The sequence below is a fragment of the Anoplophora glabripennis genome, unplaced genomic scaffold (assembly GCF_000390285.2).
Source record: "Anoplophora glabripennis isolate ALB-LARVAE unplaced genomic scaffold, Agla_2.0 scaffold21, whole genome shotgun sequence".
In the NCBI taxonomy this organism is placed as follows: domain Eukaryota; kingdom Metazoa; phylum Arthropoda; class Insecta; order Coleoptera; family Cerambycidae; genus Anoplophora; species Anoplophora glabripennis.
This window is the reverse complement of record NW_019416454.1, coordinates 458,378-471,365: the sequence shown is the minus strand read 5'-3', so window position 1 is coordinate 471,365 and position 12,988 is coordinate 458,378. Positions and strand designations below refer to the sequence as shown.

Below are 12,988 nucleotides of genomic sequence, written 5' to 3'. Positions count from 1 at the left end.
AAGAATTCTTACGGTATGTAAAAAAAAATTACTGGAAAAGGTTAAAGTTATTTTATCTTTAACCACTTCTATGTAAAATGTTCATTATGAGTAAGATAAAATCTGATTCATGCGTTTATTCGGAGTGGCAGGAATTCGAGGGTCAGTTTTGGGATCTGGGAAACGATGAAATAGAAAGATAGTTGTTAATTTAGGAAAATGCCCCGGAATTTGGCGGTCATCAAAATTCCGGTACGGGTCGGTTTGCCCGTTAAATTTTAACGTTCTGTTGTATTACCTAATTTAACCGTAAACTTTGCAATATTTGCGCATTATCAGCATTAGTATGTATAATATATTAATTTTGGCGTATAAAATATAATATGATGAATTCAATTTGTCAGAACAGATCTGGCAAAGATATAATAAACTGTGGCACTGAATGTTTAACTGTTTGTTCTATATTTATCAAAAAAATAGTGTAATAAAATTTTGACTATAAAGTAAACTATTGTATCCAAACAAATGAAGACAAAAACACTTAATAAAATTACATAAATATTAAAGTTTGAGGTTAGAACCAACAAGATTCTGTCAAAAGTTTGAGCATATCGTCATTAAAAGTCACTAACATTTAAAATTTGTTTTATTTTCATTACATCTTATTGACATTAAATATTTATTTATTTATTTTCCAAGAGACTAAATATTTAACTATTAAGTATGGCAATGCCCGAAATATTTTTTTTTGGTATTATGTTTTTGTAATTAGAATTTTGTCATAAATTATTTTAGAAAAATTAAAGAAGGGAAAAGCAAAACTGAAGTTCAATTTGTTAACTTTTACGACATTCAGTCATGTTGTTGCTAAAAAATACTTCAAAAAACGTTGTAAACGTTGCAAAGCTAGAAGAGACTTAAAAATTACAAATACAATGCTAAATAAGTTTTTAATAAAATCTTAACTAACATTGTAGCAAATGTAAAGAAAAGTTGTAGCAAGCTTATCGATAAGTTTGTAACAAACTTGCCAGATTAATGTTTCCTCGCAAAGATGTTGGGTGGCCGTTTCAACTTTGTTACAAATGTCTTGCAAACCTATCATAAAGACTTTTATAACTTTACAGTTTTATTTTTAAACTATTGGCAAGGATGCAGCAATTTTACTTTGCTTAGTAGTTGTCCTTTTTGATGATCCAAGTAAGACACTTTTTTCCACACTCAGGTAGTTTGACACCTTTACTGAATCTGTAGACATTTGTAAGTGACGTTTACAAATTAGTGATCGGTAAGTAATCTAATAAATGTAGAATTTAAAAAATTTTTATTAAAGACAAAATAAAATTACATTTTGAACAATTGTTCAAAACGAAGTATTTCCTCATCGATACACTTTTGACATCTTCTATTCTATTTATAGAGGAACTTATCATGACATGATTTCCCTGAGGAGATTACAATTTTCCTGTAGTCTTTGCCACAATTGGTCTCATGTTCATAAGCCAACAAGGACTGCAGCTTCAGAAATAAATACACAAAGCTAGTTATAATACTAAAATGAGATCATCGTAAAACTTACTAACTGATAATGCAGACAACAGATTCAATTTTTGCTGGTGGATTTTAAATAAATATGAGCAGGTCGACTAAATTTGCGTATTATAGTCGCCAAATAAGTAAATTATCTTCCAAATCGCTGCTACTATAAAAAAATACCAAAAATCACTTTTTATTTATTTCATTACGTTAGTAACACTACCAGATTTTAATATAATTTCTACAAAAAACTGCCAGTGGCGTATTTTTCTTGGGAAAACGGAGCTGCATCTTCAGTAGCAGCTGGTTAATGTCACGAGGTTAATATCACATTCAATAAATGGTCTAATTAAGTGAATACGCTGTAATAAACTTCAATCAAATCGTTCGGCGTAATATGAAGATATGACCGAAAATTTATATTTTTTTTTTTTGGAAACTTGAACACCCTGTATCTCGAATATCACGTCCCCTAGGAAAAAAGTTTATAGAGCAAATTCTACTTATTTTTTGGCAACTAATCTATTCCAGCAGTTTCTGTATTTAAAGTAAAATCACCCTGTATAAACGTAGATAACACTATAAAAATTAAAAAAATCATTAATTTATTATTATTTACTTATGATTCTGATGCAGTATCATTACTGAACCATAATAAATAGAAAAAAATACGCAACACTGTTAAATACTCATCCTTTTGAAAAAAAAATTGTAAAAAGATGAAAAACGACCCTATTACATGATCCCACCTTGAGATTTTTTTTTTAGGCAACACGTTAATGAAGTATCTCCTTATTTCAGCGCTGCCGTCCATGAGAGATAGCCTCACCAACCCGGTGCACGTGTACGAAGGGGACGACGCCCTGATAACATGCGTCGTCAAGGACATCGGTCCGAACACGGTGATGTGGAAGAAGGAAGAAAGGGAGAGACACAGCACCCTGGTTCTCACAGCCGGTGAGAACCGGGTCACGGCCGATAAGAGGTTTGGCGTCCTGCATGATTCAGGTAAGTTTTCAGTAAAATGTTCCTAAACGATTTAATAAAAATTCTGAAAAAATTTTGGCCAGTTTTAAGTCGGGAAATACTCTCAGCAGTATAAAATTTAATGTCAGTTTAGAAGACGAAAACAGATTGATTTTCAAAACCTCAACAACTTTTTGCAGTGGCGACGTTTCGGTTGCGAGAAGCCATCATCAACTTATTTTTTTTATGGGCGTCATATTGAATTTTAGGCTGAGCAAATAGAGAATTTTTTTGGCTTTTCATTTATATAAGTAAGAAAAAATTCAACAATCAACCTCAAAATATTTTAATATTTTTAATAAATCTGGCAGCACCGCATATTTCGAAACTTTTATAGAATAATCTCAAATTTTTGTAAAAGCTTATCATTAATGTCACGGCATTACATTGAGTGAAAAAATGACAGTAATACCCACGTATTTTCGAAGAAAAACTCCATGACGATAACATTATTATTTATTTCAAGCTGCTTGTCATTTTGAACTATTGTTAATCATACCTGTAGAGTCTATACTGTATTGCAGCAACAATAATATACAAAACAATTCCGGACTATTTTTATTTTAAAGAAAATCTCAAACGAAACTTACTTTCCTTTGAGTTATACATGAAAGAAAAGAGAAAAATGCGCCTTTTTTAATTTTTTTCATATTTTGTTGCGCTAACAATTATGCACAACGTTTTCAGCGGGCACATATCGCAATTATCATTCTACATAATATTTAGAACTGTTTCCAACAAAAATTAGCGTTACTATATGAAACATCCATACAACCTACTTTTAAAATAGATACCGACTGGGCTAATAATAAGAGTTAATTGGTAACAGTTAGAGTGACACTTGTTTAAAATCGTCAAAATGGCTTTGCGTTATTCCAATGAAGAAAACTGTGATATGTTCATGTCAAAGTCAAAAATATTTATTGTGCATAGTTACAATAGCAATATACAAACCTATGCACAAAAGGACTAGATACAGATAACTGATGATTAGCCTACCCCTCAGAAAGTCAATTAACTCACACATAATAACAAGTGTACATATTAAAAGTAATATAATTATAAAGAGCTATTAAAACGATATAAAAAACAATATAACTTATAAATATGTATACACAACACTCATGCATGTCTATGTAAATACACATATAAATACATAGTATACTCAGACACACACACACACACACACGCATATTATAATTATTATATTACAATGCAATTAAAAAACTAAAAAACTAGAAAACAGTAGCATTTGTGGAGTTATCGTTTTCCATGACTAACTCAGGAATGTGTTACGAGTGTTAAGTCCTGGGACACCAGTACATTATTTAATACCGTAGCTGCTAAATAAGTGAGTGAACATCTGAAATACTCAGTTCGATGACGCATTATTTGCAAATCATGTAAATTACGAAGCTGACGATCATGTACATCATGCCGCCAAAAAAACTTCTCATAAAGATAGTCAGGAGTTGTATTGCACAGTATATTATTTACAAAAACACAAAAATGAACTTTCTTTCACTGAGTCTTAATTTATCAAACTGTCTAATAAAAGGAGTGACATGGTGAAGAAAAGTATATGTGATAAAACCCATGCACCAATTTTTAATTTTTTGCAGCATTTGTAAGTAAAGGACCATAAACATAATCACAATAATTTAGATGAGACAAAACTAAGGAATCAACCAATATTAATTTAATATCAGAGCTCAAATAACGTTTTAAGGGCGCTATTTGCTTAAAGTAGATGAATGCCTTCTTACATAACTCACTCATATGTTGTGAGAATATCAGGTCATTTTCAAATACGAAGCCCAGATTCTTTACTGAACTACAGTTTTCCTTTTTCAGACTTTAAAAATACCTCTAAATAGAAAAGTTACAAACGGTTTTCGAAAACGTCACATTTACTTTTTTTCAAATTAATGAGGGTTACTTTCGCTGTACAGCAAAAATAAAACGCTCTCTCAACGGTACAAATAAAGTATTTTTATTGAAAACTAAGCATGTGAAAAAAGACGTGTTGTCGGTTCGAGCGTTTGCGGGAGAGTCCCTCTCGGTGTGGAGTCGCTCGCAGAAGTACCTGGTCGTTGGCGCCAATCTGCCGGGGTCGTCTTCCGGGAACCCTGGTACGTCCGGGCGGCGTCAGGCTGGTCCTTTTGATGCAATACTCAAAGTGGGTCACTTGCGAACATGTATACCCACATTAACTCAAAAACCTGAGGAGCTAGGACCGGTCTGCAAGCGCCATTAAGTTAGCAAAGAACTCTCTGAAACTTTCCCCATTTAACTATCTCTTGTAGTTTCCAAAACACCAATACATGCATCACCAAAATGGTCCACACTGTATAATGGCGTATATTTTGTGTTTGTCTACTTTTTCTGTGTGAGATTTTTCGTTAAACAAAACTATCGTCATAAAAATAACTCGTCACGGTAGCTTCCGACATAACTGCACGCACTGAAAATATTCTTAACGTATTTTGTCCTACACATATTCTTTTAATCTTATATCATGGAAACCGAGGTAGCTACGTCTTGACTACAGCGTTGACAAGGCCTTTTTAAGTATTTTCTCCTCCGTGTTTGCAGGATTTCGAACAAAAACCCCTCCTCAATAGGGCGCAAACGTTTTCCAAACTGAAAGGACGCCTTCTGTTGATCAACAGAGGCTTTGAGCCAATGCATTTCTGGTATTAATCAGCTTACTTGCGCGTGACAAAAAAATACCACTTAACGACGTAAAATATTCCCGGGGATTTGCGTTCTCCGTCCCTTAAAAGCAAATAAACAACTTCTTCCGAGCTCGTGTAAATACAAGCCTGATCCAATAACGAATGCAGCCGTTGAAATGAGGGGAAGGCTCAGAAATTGTGTTTACAATTGCGAATATATCATCTTGCGTGGTAACGCCGCGAAAGCCCGGGTTTACCGGTTAATTTTCATAAACCTTTCACAACGGAGGGGGAATTCGGAGAGCGCCCCTCGCGGTCCAATAGTAATACGCAGGGGGGGTTTAATGAAACTCTGAACGGGGCGCTTATAGAAAACATGCAAATCTTGTTATGAAAATGCCTTGATTACACTTACATTAATCATATTTGTTGGATATTAGATAGCGTGCGCTGGCTGCCAGTCATCGGCTATCGTTTCTTGAATTTCGAGATACATCGCCAGAACAAAAATACTGGTGTTTCTGAAATGTCACTACTAGCATATTTCAAGGAGAAGTCAATAACATTAACGTCACCCGCGAGTTTGTGGAGTGAATACTCAATGATTACGTCAACAATTTTTATAGAGGAGAACGTGGATATATCAAAATACCCCAAGCTGAGAGCATTTTTGAAACGTAAGAATAACGGCTATACACCTATTAAGATTAGATTGGAAATTAAAAGTTTCACGCTTTTTTATGCGCTATCAAGCAGGTAGATGTTGCAACCAACCAGTCAGCAAGAATACCCTTTCTATAATTCCTAATAAGATCGCACAGTTCTTGAAACTAGAACATCCTGAAACATATACAGGCCATTCTTTCCGAAGAACATCGGCAACGTTACTGGCTAATACAAGAGTTGATGTATTATCAGTCAAGAGAAATGGTGGGCGGAAATCAGCCACAATTGCAGAAAGTTAAGTTGCTGACAGTTTAAGTAACAAAAATGAAATAGCCAACATAATTCTTTGTAATGAGACTTCAACTCCAGGTTTTAGTAGTACGTCGCATTATGCTGTTTTAATGGATCAGTCAGATAATATTGAGCCTCCGCGTTGATTGAAATGTTGCGATCAAATCATTTTGAGAAAAATGTGACAATTAGCAAACGCGAGGAGAATAATTATCCAGATTTTATAAATGTTACTAAATGTTATAACTGTACAATATATACTATAAATATTCATTCATAATAAAATTAATGAAAGGTAATGTTCAATTTATTTGTTCGTAAAATCATTTTCAATCATCAATTCATTTATAACTCGAAACCGCTTTTTTCCCTAGAGAGGTAAATTGTCTCAGTAACCTTATGTTGTCCATAGAACTTCCACTTCTACTATAAAATCCACTTACCTCCTTAAAAACAATGTTTTAATAGTCTAATTACTATAGTGGGAGCACATAAAGATTTTAAAAAAAATATGTATGAAGCCCAATAATAGTGGAATAAGCACATTTTGGAAGACAAGGACGAGAACGTAGTGGAGTTATGGAAATCTAGTCACAAAAATTCTTGATTACACTTATATGAATCATATTTGTTGTATATTAGATCACAGACAGGTGCGACATTGTAGGTTCTTGGCTTTTTGGCTTTTTGGCATTTTGGCTTTTTGGCTTTTCGAAACACAGATGACCCTTTTCTTCGGAAGAATCTCTGAAGCACACCAAAATATTCAGTTTTAAAGTTCATCGTCAGTGAGATCATGTTAAAAAAAGTTATGTATTATTATTATCCTCTTCTCGCGTAAGTAGTTGCTATCTGAGCGTGGATCTAGAGGAATTGTGGGTCCTTCTAACATGTTACTATACTTGAGGGTGTTTTGAGCTATCTGGAATTTGGACCTTGGTATTTAAAGAAAAAGACGCTTTGTTTTGTACTTGACATTTTTTGTATTCTTTCGCTGACCATTCCTTGTGTTCAGGCTATTAAGCTCTTGTATATTGGCAACAGGATTTTAATGAAGCCTGGGCGATTTGAGCGATATGATCTGACTCTGTGCAAATATTATTGAATATAAAAAGTTATATATATTATTAATATATAATATTGGTCTTGTTGCATGATAACTGTATAAAATGGAACGATAATGTTTTCGAATAATCAGGGTCGACGTTCAATCGCACTTCTTGATGGCTCCGCTAGATTCCCGTAGTGGATTTTGAGCGCTCTTGGAAGGGAGAGAAGTCTGCATTGCGTGGGACGATCTTGAGGTAACTCGACTTTTGGTTTCAGTTATCTGCTCTGTTGGATGGTGTGTTTGGTGGTCTCTGAACGGTTTTTGTGAATTTCCTGCGCATTTTCCAGAAAATTCAAATCATCGACTTTCTTAGCGATTCACAAGGGCTTGCGATTTTCGCAATTCTAAAGATCGGTGAAAATTTTAATTCTGGATCAACACTTTCCGGATGGTTGTAGAATGATAGGTTCGATGTTCTCGGACATACACTGCACTGTTTGAGTGTATTTGGGTACATCTGAAACACGAGAGAAATTAGAAACTTTTCGTACAACATGTAAAGCTTCTCACACAACTCTCATTATTATCTAAGTTCGATAACTTCGATTTAGATTTTAATAATTACTGGAGAATTAAGAACAATGAATAATAAACGTATTAGAAAGGTCTAACAACATTATGGAAAATGTTAGAAATTTTCAAAGAAAACTAACTGTCTCATCTAGATGTTACATTTAATAGTAATTGATGAATTATAGAATATACATTATGTTCATAGTCATCGAAGTTTTTCACCTCCGAATTCTTTGAAACTGAACCGATCGACTTGAAATTTGGCAGATAGTTAGAGAAAAGGTCAATGAACATTAGTGACATAGCGCCGATTGACGCTTCCACCCTATTCCCTTCTCGGGGGTGGATATTTTTTTTCAAAAATAACGCTGGAAATCGATAGGGAATCACATTTTGAGCAAAAAATATTCGAAGAATTTTTTCGAGAAATCAATAGTTTTTTAGTTATTCTCGATTGAAAACTTGGAATTTTGAGTGAAAAAGAACACTTTTTCAAAGTATTTTTCGCAAATAACTCAAAAACTACGCATTTTATTAAAAAAGTGTAATGAACAAAAATGTAGCTTATAAATAAACAAAGAAAATCGTTTTTTAAAAAGTGTTGTACGTCCTATACAAAGCGAAATATGGTTAGTGGAAGGGGACTTGTTTTGGGGGGAATACTCGAATCGATGTATTCAACGTCAAATAACGGAAAAAGGATTAATTTTACGTGTATAACGCTCCTGGAGTTTTTTGTAGTACTCAAAAAGACCTTCAAAATGAGCACTTATAAAAGTTAATTAGAGCAAAATTGAAGGAGTTATCGTCAAAAACAGATGGGTTGCTCATATTTTTTAAGGAAAAATGAGCAGTAAACGCTGTACCATTTCCATCAGAATTAAAATTAATCGTAGACCCTTTACAATTAGTTTTGTTTTAGTGTTTTTCATACGATCCTGAAGTTAGACCGGTTTAGAATGCGTATTTTTTTAATAATGTACGGTAAAAGTTGAAAACGTATTTTTCATTATTCAAAAAAAATTGCCTTATTTATATAATAACTCTGAAACTATGAAAGATACGTAAAAAATGATAGACAACAAAAATGTAGCTTTTTTTTCAACAAATATTTTGCTTTTTTTTTTCCTATAGCATAAAAAATAAAGGAGATATCGCCGCTTGAAGTATCCATTTTAGTGAAAAAACGACCTGTCTCGAGCCCTTCGATCCTTTCCCTTTAAAAAACGAAGGACTTAAAAGGTTTTATATGCAAACGATCTTACAGCTCTTGAAATTATCTTTAAAATGCTTTTTTGTAGGATACTATAGCTTCAAAATTAACCGAGTTATGGTAAAAAAACCAATGACATTTTTTCGGAGCAAAATAGGCTTTCTCATTTTTATATATTATATATTATATTATACAAATAAAATAAGTAAAAAAATTTAGTGTGATTATTTATATGCAGCGTAGCAATTTTTTTTATGATTGATTATATTTAAAAATCGATTATAATAAAAATATTTTACATTAATATTGGTAAAAGGGTAGTTTATAAGAGTTGAAAATGGCAAAAGTAAAATATTCTTTCATAAACAATATAAGGGAATTTTTATTTTAAATTATTGCACAATTATAGCATTCCAAGATTTAAAACGTAATTTTTTATCATTTTTTTAGCACAGGGGTGATTTATAAGGGTTGAAAAGTGTTATGAGATACAAATTCTTTCATAAGCAATGAGGGAATTTTTATTTTAAATAATTGCACCGTTAAAGCATTCCAAGCTTTTAAAAAGTAATTTTTTATCATTTTTGTCAATACAGGGGTGGTTTTTAGGGGTTGAAAGGGAAAAATTCTTTTATTAGCTATAAGGTAACTTTTATTTTAAATAATTGCACGATTTAATCATTCCAAATCTTTAAAAAGTAATTTTTTATCATTATTTTTTGCATAGGGGTAGTATTTAAGAGTTAAATAAAGGGTCGAAAAAAGATCAAATATATCATAAAACATGTTCGAGAACATGAAACATTATTTAATCTTTGTGATCGAACAAGATTTTTTCAATAAAATGCTTGAAACTTAATTTTTTCATTTTTTTTCCCTTAGGGGTAGTTTTTACCCCTAAAAAAACGAAAAGCGTCAATCGGGATTATGTCACGTTTGAACTTGAGCCTAAGATGAGCCTTATTCTAAATTTTTATGCAAATCCATGCAATTTCAAAGAATTCGGAGGTTGCAGCTGATTTTCAACTTGCTTCAATGCCTGTACTATAAGTTTCCTTCACAATCGTTTCCAAAAAAGTAACTCAAAATTAGCCGTGTCGATTTTTGCGTGACTACCCGGTACATCGAATACATTACACTGAAACGGCAAAACTTTTCCAAGGAAAACACCACTCGCACAGATACATCCCCTTGATATCCTCGAAATAAAATAAGCAGATAGCAACTGGAGCACGAGTGAGTATATATAATCAAAAAGTAATAAAACACCAATTCCTCTCAGTTCTATTCGATAAAGTCCCCGCCGTTAGGCAGGAATTTATCGGTAATCTCGTAGAGCGCCCCACATTTTTATTTCTGCGGGCCGCATAAAGGAACTTCGCGGTTCATAACTGATTCCATCAAAGAACAGGATCAATGGGCGGTCGTCTTTTTATTTTAATCTCCTCTTTTGTCTTCCGTAGCAAGCGTTCGCATTTTCATCGCTCTGGGTTACGCTGTTTTCTTAAAAATCTCGTGTAGTTCTCGCTTGGGGTGTGAGATAGTTCTCAACTTTTTCCCGGTTCAAGGCTGCATTGTCTAAGGAATAGACGATTCTAGAACAAAAAATCGTTGTGCTCTTTTTCGTATCGCTCGCCCTTATTGCGTTACAATGTAAGGAGTAAATTGTACGGACTCAAAAAGCTCACTGAGGCATGAAACGTTACTTAAAACGAATAAGGTTCTGCTTGAAATGGAACTAATTGAATAAAATTGAATATTTCTTGATAACATTTTTTTGTTCAGCAGTTGCAGTTTTATAACTTGTTTTTATATATTTATAATTTTTTTTGTAGTCTTCAGTGAAATAAAACAATAATTTAAATGAAGGTATTTTCGGTACATCTCTGTTGAGCTTTTGCCAAAACCATCACCCAAAATCGTGAAACATCGTTCCTTGTGAATTTAAAAAAATGTCACTTTCTAACATTATTTGCATTAAAAAGTGAGGTTGCGTCAACCTCATATCGTGTTAATTTCAACTCGGCATCGGTCTAAAAACGAAAAAAAGATATCAAATGAAAGCTTATGAAAAGCTGTTTATGAACCGTAATATTTCTGACTCCTAAGGGAGTAACTGAAAATACATCATAACGAGCGATCAAATAAAAACGTGGTCGAAGTTGGCTCTGACACATTGGACGTAGGGAGTAGCTTATAGCGACCAACNAGATGACGTTTAAGTTCATTTGCTATACGCTACGCCCTACGTCCAAATTTTCAGAACCAACTTGACCACGTTTTTATTTGAACGCTCGTTATATTCACGCATGTTATGAAATTATGAGATTATTTCGTGGGCGGTTGGTTCCTAGTCGCGGTCGAATTTCACCGCATCCCACGCAGAAAATTCCTGGAAACAATATCGGACGCCATCCGTCACAAAGAAATGAATCAGCAACTGGTTAATGTCATGTCGTTGTACATTTTATCCGCACGTAGCACCGTAAATATCGGCAATCAATGGTGGTGTTTCATACATGACGTGTTACAGTGAATTTTTGTGATCTGATCAATATTTCATTGTAATACCGAACAACCGAGCTAAAAAAATATTTTTCGTGTGATGTTCAATACTACACAGAATGCGGTACGTAAATATATGGGGGTAGGTTGTCTAACTTGGGTTGAGTTGAGAGGGTTTATGAGGGCGAAATTGCCGCCTCCAATAAAACAATGAGAGGGAAAAGTATCTGATTACATAGTCCCACAAAAAAAGTGGTATGTTCCAAAGATTAGACCCATGTAAGTATTTGGACGCGCAGAATCTGAATCCAAGGCAGAATTGCTCCATCCCCCACCCAGTTTTCTTAAATCGCCGAAAACCCATCCTTAAATAAGGAAAATCCCACTCCAGGAAGTATAGCATTTGGAACAATTATAAAAATAGAGTGGAAGTTACTGCAGGTCCATATGTACAGGGTGATTCAAATAAACGCTGACAGACTTCTAGAGTCAATTGAACACTTTACACGAACAAAATTAGCAGTGGCGTAAAAAACATTTTTAAAAAAGGGTCACGTTGACCCTGTATCTACGACACTGTTGCTCATAAAATTTTGAGCAGTACATCAAACATTGGTCTTAAGGTGCTAACTACGCATAGCAAATTTGAAATAGAAATGTTCAGCCATTTTGGAATTATTGCAATGTTTAATTTTACAGAAACTTTGACGCCTTGTATCTCGTTAAGGAGGCATTTGCGACCCTATGTTTATACTTTAGACTTTTCGTCTTAATTTTTCATATATTATGTCTGTCAGCGGTTTTTTGAGTCATAATAACCCTAAAATCGGGGAAATTCCTTCCCAGAGATAGATAGAACATTAGCTATTTGATTCCCGCAAAAAGAGATGATCTATGTGTCTTTCTCTTTTCTGTTTTTGGCTCGCTTTTCCTTTTAAGCATCCGACAGAAATCTGCCATCATTTTAATATCTCACCTTTCTTGATACCGACGCTCCATTTTCTTGATATCATGGTGAAACCGTTCACCCTGTTCTTTGGTCTTCAAGGTTCTCCAGAAAAAAATGGTCAAAATGAATGTCTAGTAAATGCAATTTCATCATTTAACTGTTTGAAGTTTTCCAATAATTCCTCAATTAAATCCTATTAATCCTCACGCTTCTGATTCCCTAAAAAATTCTCAGTGACTTTCTTGAAACTAAGCCATACTGCTCTTTCAGTATCATTCATTTTTGTGATAAGTTTTTCGTGTCTGAACACGGTACGGATTTGAGTACCATCGAAAATACCTTCTTTCAGTTATTTTCACTTATTTCCTGAAACTTCTCTCCTAACTATTCAAAACAGTCGCCATCTTTGTCCAAAGCTTTAACCAACTATTTCATGAGACCAAATTTAATATGGTGGAAGTAGAATATTTGAAGGATCCTCTAAGGATTCGCGGATGATGTTTTTCAACCCTGTATGGAAA

General features: G+C 33.8%; 1 protein-coding gene across 2 annotated transcripts in view; it reads left to right on the top strand.

Moving 5' to 3' along the window:
- Positions 1-12,988, top strand: part of LOC108906154 (Ig-like and fibronectin type-III domain-containing protein 1) — a 243,702-nt gene that overhangs the window by 190,439 nt on the left and 40,275 nt on the right. For both annotated transcript variants that reach the window (XM_023454601.1, XM_018709352.2), the window contains exon 2: positions 2,317-2,523. In XM_023454601.1, coding sequence (XP_023310369.1) covers positions 2,317-2,523 — 207 coding nt within the window. The remainder of the gene's footprint in view (positions 1-2,316; positions 2,524-12,988) is intronic.